The 21,148-nt window shown below is 43.7% G+C and overlaps 2 protein-coding genes and 1 non-coding gene across 3 annotated transcripts; all 3 read left to right on the forward strand.

Moving 5' to 3' along the window:
* The first annotated feature begins 1,887 nt into the window (after nt 1-1,887).
* On the forward strand, nt 1,888-7,273 carry LOC145358595 (immunoglobulin lambda-1 light chain-like). Its single transcript, XM_080212783.1, has 4 exons — nt 1,888-1,933; nt 2,040-2,354; nt 2,735-2,782; nt 6,644-7,273. The coding sequence occupies exons 1-4, from the start codon at nt 1,888-1,890 to the stop codon at nt 6,964-6,966; spliced, it is 732 nt and encodes a 243-aa protein (XP_080068909.1). The 3' UTR covers nt 6,967-7,273.
* Nucleotides 3,983-4,181, forward strand: LOC145358940 (U2 spliceosomal RNA). The gene has a single exon (XR_013889532.1). It is a non-coding gene; the product is annotated as a U2 spliceosomal RNA (small nuclear RNA).
* A 3,145-nt stretch (nt 7,274-10,418) lies between the features above and the next one.
* LOC145358922 (immunoglobulin lambda-1 light chain-like) lies at nt 10,419-16,942 on the forward strand. Its single transcript, XM_080213297.1, has 3 exons — nt 10,419-10,457; nt 12,577-12,865; nt 16,252-16,942. Exons 1-3 carry the CDS (start codon nt 10,419-10,421, stop codon nt 16,572-16,574), a joined length of 651 nt encoding a protein of 216 aa, XP_080069423.1. The 3' UTR covers nt 16,575-16,942.
* Nucleotides 16,943-21,148: the final 4,206 nt, after the last annotated feature.

The raw sequence follows: 21,148 nt of genomic DNA on the forward strand, positions 1-21,148 counted from the left end.
ACCGCTGCCACAAAATGCGGTTTAACTTCACTCAATCCCCTTCAATATTTAAATGAGGTGAAATGATTACATCCATAGGTTAGATGTACAGTTTTATGCTGTAGATTCACACTCTCTCTGTGATGAATTTCAATGATATGCCAAGTGCTACAAATACACTCTGAGACTTTAAATCCAGGCCATATCTTCCATATCTCCCCCACTGTCCCTCCCAGCAGCAACAACTTACAGAAATGGGCCATTCAGCCCAACCAATCCATGCTAGAATGCATGTTCCACTCAAGCCTCCTCCCAACTTCCCTCATCTAAATCTACTATTGTAATCCTCCATTCCCTTCCCTCACTCTCTCAAATACTTTTCCAACTTCTCCTTAAATATTCCGACACAATTTGCTTCAAATGTTCTCCCGTGTCTGTGTGCCTTTCCTCCGGGTGCTCCGGTTTCCTCCCATAGTCCAAAGATGTGCTGGTTAGGTGCCAGCTAAATTCTCCCTCAGTGTACCAGAACAGGTGCCAGAGCATGGCGACTAGGGGATTTTCATAGTAACTTCATTGCAGTGTTAATGTAAGTCTTCTTGTGACACTAATAAATAGACTTTGTCCCTGTGGGTCAAGAATCTTTACACTCAATTTTCTGATTCTATGAAAATAACTGAGTCAGATAATGGAATGTATTTGACAGTCAGTAGAATATGTTTGATAGTCTATTGTTGGCTAATAGGATAGAATATGATAATCAGGTGGCAGGCATGATAGAACAGTGGTTACTAATTACACTTTAGCCCCTTTCCTGTTGAACATGTTGTTTCACTGTTGAAGCAGTAGCAATCTCCACATGGCAAGATTATCTAAACACTAAGTGAGGGGTTCAGCCTTGTGTCAGTGCAGACATCACACAGTAATTGTGTTATTGTGAAGAAATTGTAGAGAATGTTACAGAACGTTTTTCTGATAGGAAGCTACCAGTAATGTACGCCATTTCAATGTGTGATGTAGAAGTCTCACTGAAATCCAATTTTATAAGGTGTTCACACTTTTGAAAGAATCACAACACAAGAATACAGCACTGAGTTTTTGTGTTACTTTAAACTCCAATCTTGAAAAGAATAAACAACCATCCAAAGGAGTGCTAAGTAGGAAATGTCTGAGCTCTGATGAAAGGTCACCCAGACTCGAGACATTGGCTCTATTCTCTCTCCACAGATGCTGTCAGAGTCATAGAATCCATAGGGTGCAGAAGGAGGCCATTCAACCCACTGAGACTGCAGTGACAAAAACTTCACCCAGGCCCTACCCTAGTAACCCATGTATTTGCCCTGCTAATCCCCGTGACACTAGGGGCAATTTAGCATGGGCAATCCACCTAATCTGTACACCTTTGGAGTGTGGGAGGAAACCAGGACACCTGGAGGAAACCCATGCAGACACAGGGAGAACATGCAGGCTCCACACAGACAGTCACTCAAGGCCAGAATTGAACCAGGGTTCCTGGCGCTGTGAGGCAGCAGTGCTAACTACTGTGCCACCGTGCCACACTAATCTCAGGCCTGCTGAGATTTTCCAGCATTTTCTGTACTTGTTTCAGATTCCAACATCCAGAGTATTTTGCTTTTATTATAATGTCCAATGACTAACTATCTTCTGTTTGAAATGTGACTCAGTCTCTAACTGGGCTGAGGTGTCACTACATCAGTCTGAATCTCTGACACTGAATGGCAGGCTTTCAGATCCTTGCTCTGATTGGTGAGTGTCAATTCTCTAATTTGCATGGCTGTCCTTCCTGTTGTGAATGGCTCTATAACTGGCTCCAATGGGCAGCTGCTGCCACACTCTGTCACACACACACACACTCAGTGAAGGGAGGCAGCAAGCTCACTGGCACAAAGGATGTGGACCTGGTGCTTTTTCTGCTCTCTGGCACTGTGTCTGGGCTGTAAGTTACAAACACTGAACTCTGCTCCTCCCGCAGCAGCAGACAGGGGGCTTGGAATCACTTTCAGGCAGTCAATTTATAATGTTTAATCTCTGCTCTCCTACAGATGGACAGACTCAGACTCTGACTCAGCCTCCAGACCTGACTGTGAAACTGGGAAACACGGCCACACTGGACTGTAACATTGGAATGGTTGATACCTATGGAGTGGGCTGGTACAAGCAGACCCCAGGAGGAGTTCCTCAGTGGATCCTCTATTATTATCATTCTCAAAGTGCCCCTGTCCATGGACCCGGGTTTAGCAGCGACCGTTTCACATCGACAGCCAACAGCGGCCACAACATTTACCAGTTAACCGTAAAGAATGTGGAGATGAATGATGCTGCCGTCTATTACTGTTACAAGTGGGTCTCCTCGAGAAATACTTAGTGCCACAGTGACAGAAGGTAAAACAAAAACTGAGATCAAACAATAGTGAATAATTAATGACTGTATCTGATAAAACTCTACAATAATGCACATTTGGTAAAATCACTTTAATTTTCTTGTTGTTTCAGTTTTGTTCCAAATTACATAATTTCATAATTCATTATATTCTGAATCCCACTCCTCACTGTTGGATGTTGATGATATTTTACTGTCAGTGTGTGGGCGTGTGTTTGAGTTCATTCCTTACTGTCCCTTGCCAGTTGGGACACTGGGAATGTGTGAAGCCTGTTTCAGATCTTCAATTTCAATATTAATGTGTTTTCTGTCTGATTTCCAGGATTGGGGATAACTGTATGGACTGAATCCTAGGACGTCACACTGTGAACGAGTTCGGCCAAGGGACCAAGCTCTTTGTTGCAGGTAAGTGACTGCATATTCCTGCTTGAAAAAACCAGGTGTGCGAGTTTAAAAATGAATTAATTTAAACTTTGTTATTCCTTAGCATCTACTTGTTGGATAATCATTTGCAGGTGAAAATTTTGATTCCAATTCCTAATCATGTCTGGTGTGCTGTTCTGTGATTCTACCTCTGACAGTTAGAATAGTTCCTGTTTCACTTCTGCAGCTGCATTTGCTGCAGCTCTGCTTATTAGCGCTGTGCTTTCTTTTTAATTTGATTTATTATTGTCATATGTATTGGGATACAGTGAAAAGTACTGTTTCTTGTGCTACACAAACAAAACATACTATTCATAGAGTGCATGGGGGAGAAGGAAAGGAGAGGGTGAGGATATAGTGTTGCAGTCATGGGTGTAGAGGAAGATCAGCTTGGTATAAAGTAGGTCCATTCAAAAGTCTGACGGCAGCAGGGAAAAAGCTGTTCTTGAGTCAGTTGTTACGTGACCTCAGACTTTTGTATCTTTTTCCCAACGGAAGAAGATGGAAGAGAAAATGTCTGGGGTGCGTGGGGTCCTTGATTATACTGGCTGCTTTTCCAAGGCAGCGGAAAGTGTAGACAGGGTCAATGGATGGGAGGCTGGTTTGCATGATGGACTTGGTTACCAAATCAATAGAAATTCAAACATTTCATTCTCCTAATTTCCTGTGAGCATTTTTGTTATCCAGTTGGTGCAGATTGATTTTGGAACAGTGTTTATTTCCCAAGTGATGGCGAATCGGATAAACTGTGACTTCGCCACACCCCCCAGCCCCTCCCCCGCCCCCGCCCCCGCCAGCGCCTCCCCATGGTTCAGCTGACTTAAATAATAATGGTGGGACTATCTTACACACTTCAATACACTGGGTAAATTAATAATAGAGAAGAATATATTTATAAAAAAAACACCCAATCACATCATGAGATGTTTCACATTGTTGAGAATATTTTTGGAGTGAATTCACTGCCACGCAGAAATGCAGCAGCCACTTATTACACAGCAATGGAATCAGTGACCAGCTTGTATTTATTTTCCACAGTATTAGCTTAGAGAAGAAGATTGGCCAGGGCATTGCAAATAGACTAGCCTCAGTCTAAAGTATTTGAAGGAAGATAGTTCTGTATATGTTGATAATAGCTTTCCTTCAGTACTGCACTGAAGTGTTGACCTAATTCCAGATGTCCTTCTTTCTCAGCCTTTTGGCTAAGATCAAGTGTAGTATCGACATGCTGTGCTGGATTGAAGTCCTTAGGTTACACTTCGGCTTCATTTGAAGCAATTTTTAAAAGCGGCATCTTAGCCTTTTGGCTGAGATGCAAAGAAGATCAAGCCTTGGAGGGGGAGCTATGCCTACTCCAATCAGCTTGGATCATGTAGGTCAAGCCCAAGACAGGAGGTGAGAGCCCTGTCTTGTCAGCTTGGATCGGGAATGTCTCAACTTATTGAGACTCTGAATTGGACTTGATTTGATTGAATTGGAATAAAACAAAAAAAAAGTGTCCTTCTACCCAATTAGATCTCTGGTTCTAGATCAATTTAATATCATGGAGATAAGAGTTCACCATTCAGCCATTCATTGCCACCCTCAACATCCCTCCCAATTCTGATTTGCACTGTGAATTAGAACTCTGATGCACCTTTTCCTGATCTCATCCTGAACCTGCAATAAGACATTTTACATCACATAATGACTGCAATTCATTAAAAATTAATGATTATATTCAGGGTTTTGAGACATTGCTGCTATTCTATGTCACCCTAAAGTAATAATCAGGTATTTGTCCCAAAACGTCTGTCACAAACAAACTAAAATCCACCGTGGGTCCAGACCTACAAAAGGAGCAAAGTCACCCAACAGATCGAATCACTGTCGCCAAAAAAGGTCCAACCCCTTCAGAGAAACTTGATTATAAACCCATGTCATGTGAAAGCTGGTAGATAAGCAGAATTTCAAACTTGAGGTACCACAACACCCTCACCTACACTTTTTAAAAGGTGTAATGCCAAAAGTGACTCATGGAGTTGAAACACACACCCTCACTTCCTTAAAGTAGACTCCCTCCCATGAGAAATCTTCTCTTCCTTCATTAGTTACAAGGCCAGAAATTCCTTGGACATGGTATATCATTCAACTTCACATCATCTCACGGGGTACTCTCTCTCCTGCTTCAATCTCCATCTCCTTCCAAGGGATTAACTTCCTCTGTCTACCCTCCATTTTCCATTGAATCCACTGAAATCTTTGCTGCTCCTTTTCGAGTGTTGTTGCTCTGATTCTAGTGGCTGCGCATTCAGAGTTTGGATCTCTGGTTCTGGGGGTGAATCCAGCACGATGGTGAGTGGCGACCAGAATCCCGCTGTAGCTGGACTCTGATAGCAAAGTGTTCATTGAGTGTCTGCTGAAGTTTGATTTTGAGCTCCAACACCCAGACCAGGCCTTTGACTACTGGCTCACTGTGAATTGCCGCAGTCACGTTGACACTGAGTCTGTGTTGGCGGTTCAGTATAGCTGTATCGTGTACATTCTCAGCAGTCTCACATCAATCAGCACTTTGCGATTTTTCTTATGGAAAACAACTTCTTACTTTTCTAACCATATACACTCAAATATTGAAAATGATACCTTCCATTCCCTCAGGCTTGTATCCACGGGAGGTTTGAGCCCCTCCCCACCCCCACCAACTGTTCTCCAGTTGACCATTCCTGCTAGCTTAATTGGATCAGTTAACGTTGGTGGGCCATTCATTGATTAATGGGCCAGCCCTGTCCTTGTCTCACACCCACAATTAGAATCATAGAACCTCTACAGTGCAGAAAGGGGCCATTTAGCCCATTGAGTCTGCACCAACAACAATCCCACATAGGCCCTATCCACGTGACCCCACGTATTTACCCTGCTAACCCCCCTGACACTAAAGGCCAATTTAGCATGGCCAATTTACCTAACCTACACATCTTTGAATTGTGGAAGGAAACCAGAGCAGGTACGAGGAGAAGGTGCAAACTTCACCCACAGTCACCCGCAGCTGGAATTAAACCAGTGTATCTGGCGTTGAGGCAGCAGTGCTAACCACTGTGCCACCATGTCACCTGAACTAAATGGCCTTCCATTGGATGGGGAAGGGGGCAGTGGGCACAGGGAAAGTGGATGCTAGACTTTCAGACCCCTCTCCAAACAGAAGGTTAATAATTAATCAGAGCATCATCTCAGATCATTTAATACCCTGTCACTTGCTGGTCTATGGAGCACAGGATCACAAACCTGGTGCCCTCACTTAGGCCATGGAGAGTTTGTAACCTTTTTAGTCTTCCCATGGACGGGAAGGGGTTAGCGATGGGTGGAGTGGGAAGGGACGAATGAAGAAAATTTGCACTGGGTGTGGGCATATTGCATGGCATTGGTGCCATATTATACTGAATACGTGTCTATCTCATAACCATCAAAATGCCCCACCTGTTGGGGTGGATTTTCAACATGAAATCTAAGATCAGTTAAAGCGATAACTAGGGACACGTGGGTCAAGTGAAGCATCCCTGGTAACTCAACCCAAAACAACCAACTCCACACAGACTGGGGATAGTATCTGGGGTCTGGAGGTGAAAATCCCACAGTGAGTGATGCTCTAATCCACAGAGTCAGCAGGAGGATCCTAAACAATATCTTCCACATCAAACTGAGTACTTTCTGTCCCTAAACCTTTGCCAATCAGGATAATGTCCGCTCACTCAATGAATTTCTGGAGATCATTATAAGAAACTGAAACCTTTCACTGGAATTTCTTTTAAACTCAAAACTATGTTGAATTTTTCTCTAACAACTTGTTTTCTTTGGTTCTGATTCCAGCTCAGCAACTCCCTGCCCCTTCAGTGAAACTGCTGGGACCTTCAGCTGATGAGCTGTCCACTAAAGGAGCCGGCACGTTAGTTTGCCTGGTCAGCAAACTATCCATGGGCTTTGCTGCGGTCAGCTGGACAGTCGATGGGAGTCCGACGAGCAGTGATGTCCAAACCAGCGTGGCTTCGCGGAGCTCAGACAACACCTTCAGTCTCAGCAGCTACCTGACAGTCCCTGGCAGAGATTGGAGCAGTGGGAAGGTTTACTCCTGTACAGTTCAACAAGGAGCAGCTTCAAAAACAACCGCAACTGCCTCACAATCCAACTGTTAAATTGATGGAAGTTTCATTGTGTCAGCTGCCTGAGTAATTAGAACCATTTTATCTTCCTCCACCATTACCCATCCTCTCGCCTGGTACCTGCTGCATTTCATGTTTCTTTTTGCTTTACCTGATTCTGCTGTATTATTTGAATTGTTTGTATCTGAGGCTGGTTTTGTTCAGTCTCTCCCATTGCAAGAGGCTACACCAGGGTTAAAGTGACCAGTTACTTCGCTCCAATCAGGAATTTCACTGAAAATATGTGATTTGTTCAGTGCCACTGCTGGATTTAATGAAAGTAGTTTATGATCAGCCAATCAGATTGGGAAATGACTGTCACTGTGTAATTTTCAATAAAGAGAATCTGTGCAGGAAATATTGTGTGTGTATATTCAAGTTGTCCATTTTTTTCAAACGACTAAGCTAGTCCCAATTTCCCACAATTGGCCCATATCCCTCTATACCCATCCTACCCATGTAACTGTCTAAATGCTTTATAAAAGACAAAATTGTACCCGCCTCTACTCCTATCTCTGGCAGCTTGTTCCAGACACTCACCACCCTCTGTGTGAAAAAATTGCCCCTCTCCTCTCACCTTAAACCTGTGCCCTGAAGTTCCAGTCTCCCTTACCTTAGAAAAAAAACATAGATCAGTTAGGTAATCAATACCCCTCATTAAGATCACCCCTAAGTCTTCTACGTTCCAGGGAAGAGTCCCAATCTATCCAGCTGCTCCTTATACCTCAAACTATCAAGTCCCGGTAGTATCTTAGCAAATCTTTTCTGCACACTTTCTGGTTTGATAATATCCTTTCTATAATAGGGTGACCAGAACTGTACACAGTTTTCTGAATATGGCCTTATCAATGTCTTGTAGAACTTCAACAAGATGTCCCAACAAGATGTATTCAATGTTCTGACCATTGTCCCAACTGGAGCTGGCCATTAGTTTCTGGATGTTTTTACAAGTATCTTGTCTGGTTATAGGGTGAGGGTTCCATTGCCTGGTGGTGGTGAGTGTCTGGAAAAAAAGTTTCACAAGTTGGGCTGAAGGGCCTGTTTCCATGCTGTCTCTTAGAGAATCTTCCTGAAGCAACTCAACCTGTGGTTTGTATGTCCAATTTAAAAGAAATCTGGTCTTCTTTAAAGTCCAATATTTTCAGACATAATTCAATGTTTTCCTTTCATTATCATGACAACAGTACACAGTTCTGACAAACTAGTGATGGCAGTAGCTCCTCCGAAGAGTGCAGCTCGTTGCAGAATCCACATACCATGGGTGTTGGTGTACAAGAGGTGGGTATAAGACTAGAAAGCAATAGTGTTCGGAGATTCTATAGTTAGAGGAACAGACAAGCTTTCCATTGGCAGGAAGGAATGTTGCCTCCTGAGTGACAAAGGCAAAAATGCCACTGAAGGGCTGCACAAACTGCCAGAACAGATACGTTCCGTATCAGTGCTAAGTAGAAAGAAGGATGAAGTCCTGCAGGCAGAATTTAGGGAGCTGAAATGTAGCAAACCCTGGATTATTTCTGATGCCAAATGCTAATAAGGCTACAAATCAGAGAATAGTGCAAATGGATGCATGGAGAGATGATTCAGGAGTGAGGGACATTGGGAAAGGTCCTTGTATGGTGAAACCCATACAAGGCTGACAGGTTGCACTCAGCAAAGCCAGGAAGCAGAATTGTGGCAGGGAGCATTGCTTATGCTTTTGAGGATCATTTAGACTGGTTTGGCAGGGGGACAGGAGCCTGAGTGGATTCACAAGGGAGAGAAACAAAGCTGGGAATGGAAGACAGAGAATTAATAAGCGAATATGGAAATCAAAGGGAACGAAGGAAATAAACATTAAAGTATTAATGGTTTATACTCCTTTTACGTATTGTAAACCAATGTTTTGCTGTTTGATTAGTCATGTGATGTGTAGTGGCAACATCCGAGACATTCAAAACTCACACCTGGAAGGCAACTTTCTCCCCCCGAGCCCCTCACCTGTTTTTTTCTGTTTCCTCCCATTTCTGATATTTGTAGCCTAAAGGTGACAATTACTTCAATCTGCCTGTTGCAGAGTTGAAATGGTCTCAACTTGCTATGGAGAGGCAAAAACTGACATCTGACCCCTCTGGATCATGCATTTGCTCATCCAATGCCAATCAAAACTATTACCTTGAATGAGAAACTGCTTTTCCTAGCTTGGAAGTGACTGTTAAACTCACAGTGGGACACAAGTCACAGTGTCAGAATGTAGTTCCTGGGAGACTTTGGATTGTTTATGGAAACCTTTGTGAACAAAGGGCTAAGATTTGGAAGAGAAATTGAGCAAAAACAGGGCGTGATCTTAAGAAAAAAAAAGCCTAAGTACTGAACGAGTGAAAAACGGAAGTGAATGGTGCAGATTTTCTCGGCGAGCCATGAGGCACACTTAGTGCAATGAAAGAGCCTCGATGCAATTCTCGCTGGAATGGACTCCCTGGACGTGTGAATCACCCCCAAAGTGGCCACAGCTGTTTGGCATTAACAACAGAGAGCTGGATATAAGTGCTAATGATGACAGTCATGCCAGGAAGACAGCACCAAGATGAAGAATCCCTAGATTCATGGAGGGAAAGCTGTTAGACGCTTTAGAAGAGAGGGTGGACATTTTCTTCCTCCCTGACGGGCGCTGAGTCAGGGATCATGTAGACAATGACCCTGGAAGGCAGTGACAGTGTCAATCAGTGACACTGCACTGGCATTGAGGACTGGCCATCAGTGTAGGAAGGAAATAACTAACCTCATTCGGGCAGCAAGTGTGAGTGTCCATCCCGTCCTGGCATCAGTCTCATTTGTCGCGCCTGCAATGTGCAACACCCCAACCTCCCCCCAACCCCGACACCCCACATCCTTCCAGTATCCTGCCCCCTAGTAACTGCCTCCAACCATTCTGGCACCCCCATCACAACCTCTGCCTGCTGAGCCCCAGCCCCCGACATGCATCATCTGGTTTCTCGTACCCTCAAGACTCTGTGTCCTTCAGGCTTTCAACATCCCCCTTCTGTCTGCAGGTCCATAAGAAGAGGGAGTGGGAGAAAGCTGGAGGTGGGGTCCCCAACTTGTGAATCCTCACTTCCTTTAAGGAAAAAGCCCTGAATCTAGTGGGGGGACGACAGGACTGTGAGCAACAGTGAGGTCAGTCTGCGACATAGAAATAAGCGTTCCCCAATCCTTCATTCATAAGACATATCTCAAGTAAATGGCATGCTGCCCGGATATCCCTCCCTAGCAATGAACCTTGGGCTCTTTGTTGCAGGATATGACCCTGAGGCACCCGATCCATCTGGTATCGTCCATCCCCTGCCACTCCCGCTAAGATAACAACTCAGAGAAAAGCTTGGAGGAAGGCCCCGAGGAAACCCTTGAGACCAGCACCAATCAATACAGCCTTCCATCACACAATCCACAGCGCAGGTACTATCACTAAGATGGGACAAGTTAGTGGCTTCTGGATCACTTTCACAGGAGTAAGGGGCCGAATGGTGGACTCCTATTTCTAATTTCTTTGTATATATGCCCGGGGAAACCAATTGGGGAACAATTTGGGACATCACCCTGATAAGCAGGGGTTTCTGTTGCAGAACCTTCTCAGGAGCTGTCTGCAGCCAAGACACTGCAAGCCTCTGTATGGCCTTTACTGGTAAGTAAATGTGTTGTTGTTTTTCCCTTAACTGGTGATCAAGGATTGTTACATCATCGCAGAGACACACAGTTTTCCTGGGAATACACATAGACACTGTGGGAAGTTTCATAAAGCTAGGGAACTGTCAGGGTGCAGAGTGGGCATGGGTGAAGTTACACATAGAAAGCTGAGGGTCTTTAACTAATATTACAAATGCACATGTTCCCACATTAAAGCTGTTTACGTCTCACTGTCATTAACCTTCCTCCCAGTGGGGGATAGTGCTTCACCACATCTGGACAGAGCTCTTCTCACAGGACCTCAAAGTCTGACAAATGGTTAGGCTCACTCAAAGTGAAAATAACATAATTCTTGAGAGGACTCAGGCATCACCCTCCTGCATTTTCTGAATAGCAGGCACCAGCACACCTCAGGCCCTGTGCTCTGATGACTGAGGTTTACTGTGACCCACTCCCTGGTAGCAGAGGGGACAGGTCTTTGGGATAGGGGGTTGCTCCTTGGGATGTCGGGCGATATAGTGTTCTTCTTGTGTGAAGCGGGAAGTAATGAGGTCAGCCCATATCCTTCTGTCCATAAGAACCTCACCCCGCCTGTCCTCCATCTCATGTCTCCTCTCCGGCCTCTTCTTTACTCCCTCCTGGACTTCCAGAGGAGACATTCCACTCCTATAGGTCGTCATCAGTAAGGTGGTGGCCGCATTGCTGTGCCGAGTTACGTAGGGCATGCAGACTCCCACCATGTGGGAGACATTTTGGAGACTGCATTGTAGGGCACCACTGGATCTGTCGAGGCAATGGAAGCACATCTTAAGGAGCCTGATGTACCACTCAATCATAGACTGGGTGGCACTGTGAGGCTCATTGTAGTGGACTTTTGCTGAGGTCTCAGGCCTCCATCCTGGCATCATTAGCCAAGACCTCAATGGATATCCTTTGACCCAACGAACCATCCCTGCAGCTTGGAGTGACCCTTCAATTCCTCAGGTATTTGCAAATGCCCAAGGATATAGTTGTCATGCATGCTCTCTGGAAAGCATGCACCCATGTGCATGAACCTCATCTGCTGGTCACTCACCAGCTGGACAATAAGGGTGTCTTTCTGTTAACGACTAGGACTCCCTGATGTCAGGGACCTGTAGAGTGACATAAGTGCCGTCGATTGCCCCCTGCACCTGTGGCAGATCTGCTATGGTGGTGAATCCAACAGTCCCCTCATCCTGCTGGGCCTGGTCCAGGTCAAAATGGATGAAGTCCAATGCTCTTGTATACAGTACATCATAACCTCCTTGATTTATTTATGGGTGGATGACTGTGAGATACAAGGCAGGTCACCCGTGGAGCCCTGGCATGAACCCATCGTGTCAAAGTTGAGAGCTGCCATGACCTCTGTGGCCATCAGGAGGCAGCACCCCTTGTCTTCATGTGGTGCTAAGTTGGACATTATGTGGTACATGTACTGTAAGTTTAAATTTATTTATTGTCACAAGTCGGTTTACATTAACACTATAACAAAGTTACTATCTTCTGTTTGAAATGTGACTCAGTCTCTAACTGGGCTGAGGTGTCACTACATCAATCTGAATCTCTGACACTGAATGGCAGGCTTTCAGATCCTTGCTCTGACTGGTGAGTGTCAATTCTCTAATTTGCATGGCTGTCCTTCCTGTTGTGAATGGCTCTATAACTGGCTCCAATGGGCAGCTGCTGCCACACTCTGTCACACACACACACACACTCACTGAAGGGAGGCAGCAAGCTCACTGGCACAAAGGATGTGGACCTGGTGCTTTTTCTGCTCTCTGGCACTGTGTCTGGGCTGTAAGTTACAAACACTGAACTCTGCTCCTCCCGCAGCAGCAGACGGGGGGCTTGGAATCACTTTCAGGCAGTCAATTTATAATGTTTAATCTTTGCTTTCTTACAGATGGACAGACTCTGACTTAGACTCCGGATTTGACTGTGAAACCGGGAAACACGGCCACAATGGACTGTAACACCGGAATCCGTAATAGCAATAGAGTGGGCTGGTACAAGCAGACCCCGGGATCAACTTCTCAGTGGGTTCTCAGCTTTTACCACTCATGGAATGCCCCTAGCTATGGTGCTGGGTTTAGCAGCGACCGATTTACATCCAGTGTCAAGAGTGACAACAGTATTTACCAGTTAATCATAAAGAATGTGGAGCTGAATGATGCTGCCGTCTATTATTGTGGAACGTGGGTTTCTTTGAGCAGCACCAATGTGTCACAATGACAGAAGGTAAAACAAAAACTGGCAACTGTAAATAACATACTGGCAATATTTTTGTAACTATTAGAACATATTGATGTTTTCCATTTTATAAAATTACTTCAATATTGTCCTTAATGTAAAAGTTTCAAATTGATATAATTTAATAATTGATAACAATCTGAATCTCACTACCCAGTATTGAGTGTTGATGACATTTTACAACAACATTGTGGGTGTTACTGTGAGTTCATTCCTTATTGTCCCACATCAGCAGGAACACTGGGAATACATGAAGCCTGATTGATGCTGGACTGGAGAATCTGAAACGTGTTTTCTGTCTGATTTCCAGGATCAGGGATAACTGTATGGACTGAATCCTAAAACATGACACTGTGTGGGTGCTTGGCCAAGGGACCAAACTCTTTGTCGCAGGTAAGTGACTGGAAATCCCCTTGAAACTAGCTGTGTGAGTTTAGAAAATTAGAAATTAGTTACTAATTCAAACTCAGTTATTTCTTAGTAACTACTTTTTAATTGTCAATTTTACAATGAAAGTGCTGACTACATGTTTACTCTCCAGCACCAGTTCAGTTAATTATTGCTGTGTTTCTCGATATTGCTCCTGGATGCCTCAATTTGTGCTGCCTGTGACAGCGATGTTTCTACATATTACTACTATTTTTAATTAATCAGTGAACTAATTTTACAATATCTTTCCAACATTTCCAATGAAAACTGATCTTTTCTAACAATTGGTGCAGATAGATTTTTGACCAATTTCTGGTGCCATTTTTCCTAAAATCTTATTGAAGGGCAAACTTGGAGAAAGGGATAAATTCTGTTTCTCCCTCATTGTTAGGCTATTTTGTTCAACAGTTGTGGAATCTTCTCACTATTGGGTGCATTGGGATGGCTTGAATCTAAAAAAAATTCTTTTGTGTAACCCCTTTAACATTATTTTAAAGGACTGTTATTGAAATGCCACTAAACACAACAGCCAATTATTATTCAGAAGTACTTTTTAGCAGTGTTGTTTCAAAGATTACTGACCAGCACACCAGGATCTATCATATCCACCTGAAGTGCATAAGACATAGGAGTCATTTCAGAAAATCTTTTTCCAGGGAATAAAAAGACTACTACTGTGTTCACTTAGCATTCACTGATGTGTTGACCTTGAGCTAGTTCCAGACTCCATGTTTCCAATAGTCCACTCTCATTCCTGACTTTTTCTAGTATTCTGTGACCGTCTGTGTGTTGCTTCCCACGCCACTGATGAACTTAAATGTTTAATTAACTTTGCTTTCAGTTTCTGCCTTTCCTGCATCCATAGTGAACTCTTCCATTCTTTACTTGATTTCTGTGTCTCCATTTTTGAATATCAGCTATCAATCCTCATCCACCATAAACCGACTATCTCTCACAGCCACCTTGCCATACTTCTTGCAACCTTATTTCTTAAGAGGACTCCATGCTAATCTTCCAGCTTCTCCTGACCAAAAAAGTCATTTCACACTTCACAGATGCTGCCAGACTTGCTGAGTTTTTCCAGCACTTACTGTTTCTGTTCCAGTTTCTCTGTCTCCTTTTTAACTGTTGTGATGATGCCACCCTTTGTAGCAGTGTTTGTATGTTTTCCTTTTTCCTTAATCTGCTTCCCAACAACTTATGCCGTCCCTCAAATGTAATAAACACACCCAGGCACTTGACAAGAGTATTATAAAACAAAATATGACACAAAGCCACATAAAGAGATTTTGACCAAGCCATTTCGAGGAGTGTCTTAAAAGAGGAAAGTGGATGAGGGAGAGAACTGCAGAATTTAGGATCTTGAAAGCGAAGGGGCATCCATCAATTATGCAGCAATTTCAAAGTGGGCATTTTCAACATCCAAGACAAGGCCAGTATTTGTTGTTCATCTCTAATTGCCCTTGAGAAGCCACCTTCTGGAATCACTGAAATCCATAAGTTGTAGATATTTCACTGCTCCCCCCTCCCCACTGTGAATGTTTATAGAATGGTTGCATTCTGGTTCATTCCAAATACTTTCAAACTAGGCAGTTGATCTTTTTCTCAAATCAGGGAAAGATGAAAGGACATTTGAAATTTAAACAGACCATCATTCCCCCAACAGCTGCTTCCACCCGCAGCCAATCCTACCTTCCTGCACTGTTTGAGAGACCTTCGACCCCTCTGGCACCATCACATTCAACTCTCCAGCCTCTGAAGCACAGTGTCCTATTAAACTCCACACACTGTCACCTTGTCTCCCATTCACAGTCTCCTTGTTCACGCTGAAATTTTCCTTCCAACACCCATCAAAAGAGGTTCCATTCTTCAATTCCTCTGTTTTTCCCTTCCCTTCATTCTCATTCATTGACCTCATTGCTGCTCTATGAGTCTTGTTACTGTGATTCTATTGGTTGCACGTCCTGAGCCAGAAGGTCAGGTTTTGTGGTGAATTCACTGCAATGGTGATTCTCTCTGTAACTGGACACAGGATTGACACTGTGGTGAAAGGTTTGCTGGTTTTGTGCTCCATGTTTGTCTTTGAGTGTTACTATCCAGACCTCGTCCTTCACTGCTGGCTCAGTGTGGGCTGCTCCTGGTTGTCATATTGACACTGAGCCTGTAGCTTCATGTTGCTGCATCATGTACATTTCTGTGTGTCATTCAGCACTTGACAGTTTTTCTTTCTTTTAGAAAACACTTTGCAATTTTCTATTTCTAACTTTGTGTAGTTGGATTTTGAGAATCGTCCTTCCCATTCCCACAGGCTCATGTCTAGGGAATTGTGAGCCCTCTTATCTCTTTCCAACTGACCGTTCATCCCTGATTAACCAGTACTGTGAGTATTGGCGAGTCATTGAAATGTTAAAAATCTACTCCTGTCCTCATCTCATCCCTACAACTGACCCTTTCAGTCAGGCAGGATGGGAGCATCCAAAATGGTCACTGGGTATCAGGTAGGAAAGAGGCTGTTAGTATTTTTGACCTCTCCAAAAACAGGCTAAATGTATGTGCAGTGAAACATCATGACAGACCATTGACCAACCCTGGGGTGGAGAATGAAATGTCCCTGCTACATTCACCCGAAGTCAACAATTTCACATTGACTGGGGATAGTATCTGGGGTCCGGAGGTGAAGGTCCCACAGCGAATGCTGCTCTAATCCACAGAGTCAGCAGGAGGATACTAAACAATAACTTTTACATCAAAATTAGTACTTCATTTTTAATTTTAGATTGAACCTAAATAATCATCCAATAAACTTCTGGGGTCCATTATAGGAATAGCAACATTTCAAACCTGCTTCAATCAAACTCTGAAATGATCCCAAGTTTTTGTCCAACTTCATACAAACTTGTTTTCTGTTTCTGATTCCAGCTCAGCAACTCCCTGCCCCTTCAGTGAAACTGCTGGGACCTTCAGCTGATGAGCTGTCCACTAAAGGAGCCGGCACGTTAGTTTGCCTGGTCAGCAAACTATCCATGGGCTTTGCTGCGGTCAGCTGGACAGTCGATGGGAGTCCGACGAGCAGTGATGTCCAAACCAGCGTGGTGTCGCGGAGTTCAGACAACACCTTCAGTCTCAGCAGCTACCTGACAGTCCCTGGCAGAGATTGGAGCAGTGGGAAGGTTTACTCCTGTACAGTTCAACAAGGAGCAGCTTCAAAAACAACCTCAACTGCCTCACAATCCAACTGTTAAATAGATGGAAGTTTCATTGTGTCAGCTGCCTGTGTAATTAGAATCACTTTATCTTCCTGCACCATTACCCACCCTCTCGCCTGGTACCTGCTGCATTTCATGTTTCTCTTTGCTTTACCTGATTCTGCTGTATTATTTGAATTGTTTGTATCTGAGGCTGGTTTTGTTCAGTCTCTCCCATTGCAAGAGGCTCTACCAGGGTTAATGTGACCCTGTAATTTAGCTCCAATCAGGAATCTGAGTTGAAAATGGGTTCTTTCCTCAGCAACAGAACTGGATTAATGATGATGATTGATGAAGGCAGTTTATTATATCAACAGCATCAAACTGACAATGGCTGTCACTGAGAATATTTTTCAATAAAGAGAATCCTGTGCAAAAAATACTTGTTCTGTCAACTTGTGTTCTCTTTTCCATCCCTAACCCCACCAAATGGTCTAAGTGTGAGGAGACCAAGGCTCAGGGTTCTGTTTCCATCTACTGAAGTGTTGTGGCAAGTGGGGGAATAGATCAGAATCTTCTAACAATTATTGGGTGTGAGATTTGGGTTAGGTTTCTTCAGGGTTGTCATTGAAACAAGAAGTAACTAGGTAAACCATACAACTATGGACAGTCTTATGAAGAACCATAATGGTAAGCTTCCAGAGGCCACAGTAGTGGAAAAATGAACACTTTCCTTGAGATTTGAACTCATAAAGGAGAGCCAAGGTTTGTGTGGCAAATGTAAATTGAATGCTTTAACAAGGAATTGTTTGATGAAGAAAATGCAGAAAAGTCCCTATATGGAGTTTCAAAAAGGGGTAAGATAAACTTGCTAATAAAATTAGCAATTACGATAGGATGAGAGAGGAATTGGCGAATGTTGATTGGGGGAGCGCATTGGAAGGTAGGTCTGCTGAGGAACAGTGGAGGATCTTTAAGGAGATCTTTCTTGGTGCTCAGCAGAAATTTATTCCGATGGTTAAAAAGGATCGTAGGAGGAGAGATAATCAGCCGTGGATAACGAAGGAGGTAAAGGAAAGTGTTAAATTAAAAGCAGATGCGTTTAGAGTAGCTAAGAGTAGTGGGCGAGAAGAGGATTGGGAGAGGTTTAAATATCAACAAAGAATGACTAAGAAGTTGATAAAGAAGGGTAGGATAAACTATGAAGCTGGGCTAGCGCTAAATATAAAAAAGGATAGTCAGAGTTTTTATAAATATATAAAAAGGAAGAGGCTGACTAGGGTGAATGTTGGACCCTTAGAGGATGAGAGGGGGGACTTAGTGGTAGGGGATGGGGAAATGGCTGAGGCCTTGAATAACTTTTTTGTATTGGTCTTCACGGAGGAGGACGTGAATAATTTGCCGGGTGTTAGCGATGGAAAGATGGTAGGAGTGGAGGGCCTGAATGACATTATTGTTACTAGAGGGGCAGTGCTCGAAAGACTAGAGGGACTGATTGTGGACAAGTCCCCAGGACTGGATGGAATGCATCCAAGGGTTCTGAAAGAAATGGCAGAGGTGATAGTAGATGCCTTGGTGATTATTTTCCAAACGTCGCTGGATTCCGGGGAAGTGCCGGAAGAGTGGAAAACGGCTAATGTTACGCCGTTGTTTAAGAAAGGTGGCAGGCAAAAGGCAGGGAATTATAGGCTGGTTAGTTTAACGTCTGTTGTAGGTAAAATGCTAGAATCCGTGATCAAGGAGAAAATAGCGAGGCATCTTGAGGAGAATTGTTTGATAGAGCAGACGCAGCATGGTTTCGTTAAGGGGAAGTCATGTCTGACGAATTTATTGGAGTTCTATGAGGATGTGTCTAGGGCGGTGGATAGAGGAGAGCTGGTGGATGTGGTGTTTCTTGATTTTCAGAGGGCGTTTGATAAGGTGCCACACAAGAGGTTATTACAGAAGGTCAGGGGGCATGGAGTTGCGGGTAAGGTGTTAGCGTGGATAGGGGATTGGCTGTCAAATAGGAGGCAGAGAGTGGGGGGTCAATGGGTGCTATTCGGATTGGCGGTTGGTGACTAGTGGAGTGCCCCAGGGGTCGGTGCTGGGGCCTCAGCTATTTACCATTTATATAGATGATCTGGAGGAGGGAACCGAGTGTATGCTGTCGAAATTTGCTGATGACACCAAGATTGGTGGAATGGCAAATTGTGCGGAGGGTGTGGAAAGTCTGCAGAGGGATCTAGATAGGCTGGGCGAATGGGGAAGGAACTGGCAAATGGAATTTAATGTTGGCAAGTGTGAAGTTGTCCACTTTGATAGGAACAATGGTAGGAAGGACTATTACTTACATGGTGAAAAACTGTAGCATGCGACGGTGCAGAGGGACCTCGGGGTCCTTGTGCATGAGTCGCAAAAACCCAGCCTGCAGGTGCAGCAGGTGGTCAGGAAGGCGAATGGGATGCTGGCCTTCGTAGTGAGGGGGACTGAATATAAAAGTAGGGAGGTCTTGCTGCAACTGTACAGGGCACTGGTGAGGCCGCAGCTGGAGTACTGTGTGCAGTTTTGGTCGCCGCACTTACGCAAGGATATTTTGGCCTTGGAGGGAGTGCAGAGGAGGTTTACTAGGCTGATACCGGAGTTGAGGGGGTTGAACTATGAGGAGAGGCTGAATAAACTAGGCTTGTACGCGTTAAGAGTTTAGAAGAATGAGGGGAGATCTCATTGAGACATATAAGATGATGAATGGGATGGATAGGATAGAGGTGGAGAGGCTCTTCCTGCTCAGAAAGGACAGTAGGACTAGAGGGCACAGCCTCAAGATAAAGGGGGGGCGGTTTAGAACGGAGTTGAGGAGGAACTTCTTCATTCAAAGGGTGGTGAATCTCTGGAATTCTCTGCCCGTTGAAGTGGTGGAGGCTGCCTCGCTAAATATATTTAAGACGCGGGTTGATAGGTTTTTGATAGGCAAGGGGATTAAGGGTTATGGGGAGAGGGCGGGAAGGTGGACCTGAGACACGACAGATCAGAAATGATCTTATTGAATGGTGGGGCAGGCTTGAAGGGCTAGATGGCCTACTCCTGCTCCTATTTCTTATGTTCTTATGTAATTAGTGGGACTGTGACAATATGGAAAGGACAGAATACCCTTGGTTAATGGGTGTTCATTAGCTTGGAGGGAGATGTATTATAATGTCCCATAGAGCCCAATGTTGGCTCCATTAACTTTGGTAAACATTAATAATCTGTATTAACACTGGGATTATAATCTCAATTTCTGGTTAGCACAATTGAAGAATGTGGTTAACTATGAAGAGACCTGCGTGCAACTTCAGAAGGATATAGACTGGTTAGAAATGAAGCAGTTAGATTCAGTCCCTCAAGTCTGTTTTATTGTTCTATTTGCTCCTTGGTCATTTGTACCACAATTTCCTTTACCTGTGTTTAATTCGTACCCTAGGGTGCCCTTCCCTAATGAAGCAAAACGACAATCCCCAATTTTCCCCTAGCACTCCAGATATTTGGGGGAATGAATTTCAGATTTCCATTACATTTTGTGTGGAAAAGTGCTTCCTGACTTTTCTCCCAAATGGCACAACTCTTAATGCATCCCTCTTCTGGATTTTTGCCACTTGAGAAAATAACTTTTCTAACCTAACCATCTCTTTAACTTTGCAAGCTTTGCAGTTATATATTTGCGTCCTACATCATCTAATCAATTGCTACTAGTCTCAATCAACAGTTCACTACCAATCAGAATAGATTGAAGGTTTCTTAAAACTGCTATTCATCAGAGCAGCTCCATTACCCAAACTGTTTCACACAGAATGTAATACAATATAAACTAAATTTATAATTTATAAATTAAATGTTGAATTTAAACATTAAAATGTTTAATTTTTAAGCATTAAAAATGTTTAGTGTATAAATGAAAACATTTAAATGTTTTTTAAATGACATTAAAAAATGCCATTAAATGTTTGAATTGCAATTGAAGGTAATTGTTTAACTGGCTATGTCACAGGTAAGAAATACAACTCTTTGTTTTTTTACATAACTTGATGTGTTTGATTTATCTCCCTCCCTAAGATAACCTCAACATTTATCTTGCACCCCACTGCCTCCAGTTTATTCCTCAAGATCCACAGCTATTTTTTCAAATGCTTTCTATTTCTATCCTACAACCAAATTTCTGATGCACTGGTAGCTTTGCTCTGAAGCCACTTCCTGGGAGGGCTCAATAGAATTCTGGGGTAACTCTCCACTTTCTCTCTAAAACACTCAGGATCGCAGCCCCATGTCCCAATTCTAGATAGTGAAGGTGTTTTGATTATTGCTCACAGAGTGAATCTGTCACCATGTTCCTGCAGAGATCAGAGGGATGTGTGAGGAGGATGCTGTCCACGACATGTCCTTCCAGCCAGACTCCTTGATATTGGCATTTTATCTGTGGGTATGATATTACCTGTAAACGTGCCAGCAGGCCTATTTGGTGAGCCTCTCTCCTCAAACATAGTAAAGCTTGCTGAACATTGATAGCAGCCACTCCATTGCTGCCACTATCCACCCTGAACCCTCTCACTCAATGTCTTGCCTCACAATGAAGTCTCTCCCTCACTCTCCCTCCCTGCTCTGTAGCCATCTCTTCC

The sequence above is a fragment of the Carcharhinus amblyrhynchos genome, chromosome 26 (assembly GCF_965287045.1).
Source record: "Carcharhinus amblyrhynchos chromosome 26, sCarAmb.v2.hapA, whole genome shotgun sequence".
In the NCBI taxonomy this organism is placed as follows: Eukaryota; Metazoa; Chordata; class Chondrichthyes; order Carcharhiniformes; family Carcharhinidae; genus Carcharhinus; species Carcharhinus amblyrhynchos.

What these genes read in the sequence shown, in the direction of transcription:
- LOC145358595 (XM_080212783.1), top strand. Translation starts at nt 1,888, where the DNA reads ATGTGGACCTGGTGCTTTTTCTGCTCTCTGGCACTGTGTCTGGGCT. An exon ending in TCTGGCACTGTGTCTGGGCT is followed by an intron (nt 1,934 to 2,039) that starts GTAAGTTACAAA and finishes GCTCTCCTACAG; the next exon opens with ATGGACAGACTCAGACTCTG. An exon ending in GACCAAGCTCTTTGTTGCAG is followed by an intron (nt 2,783 to 6,643) that starts GTAAGTGACTGC and finishes TTCTGATTCCAG; the next exon opens with CTCAGCAACTCCCTGCCCCT.
- LOC145358922 (XM_080213297.1), top strand. Translation starts at nt 10,419, where the DNA reads ATGGGACAAGTTAGTGGCTTCTGGATCACTTTCACAGGA. An exon ending in TCTGGATCACTTTCACAGGA is followed by an intron (nt 10,458 to 12,576) that starts GTAAGGGGCCGA and finishes ACTCTGACTTAG; the next exon opens with ACTCCGGATTTGACTGTGAA. An exon ending in AACGTGGGTTTCTTTGAGCA is followed by an intron (nt 12,866 to 16,251) that starts GCACCAATGTGT and finishes TTCTGATTCCAG; the next exon opens with CTCAGCAACTCCCTGCCCCT.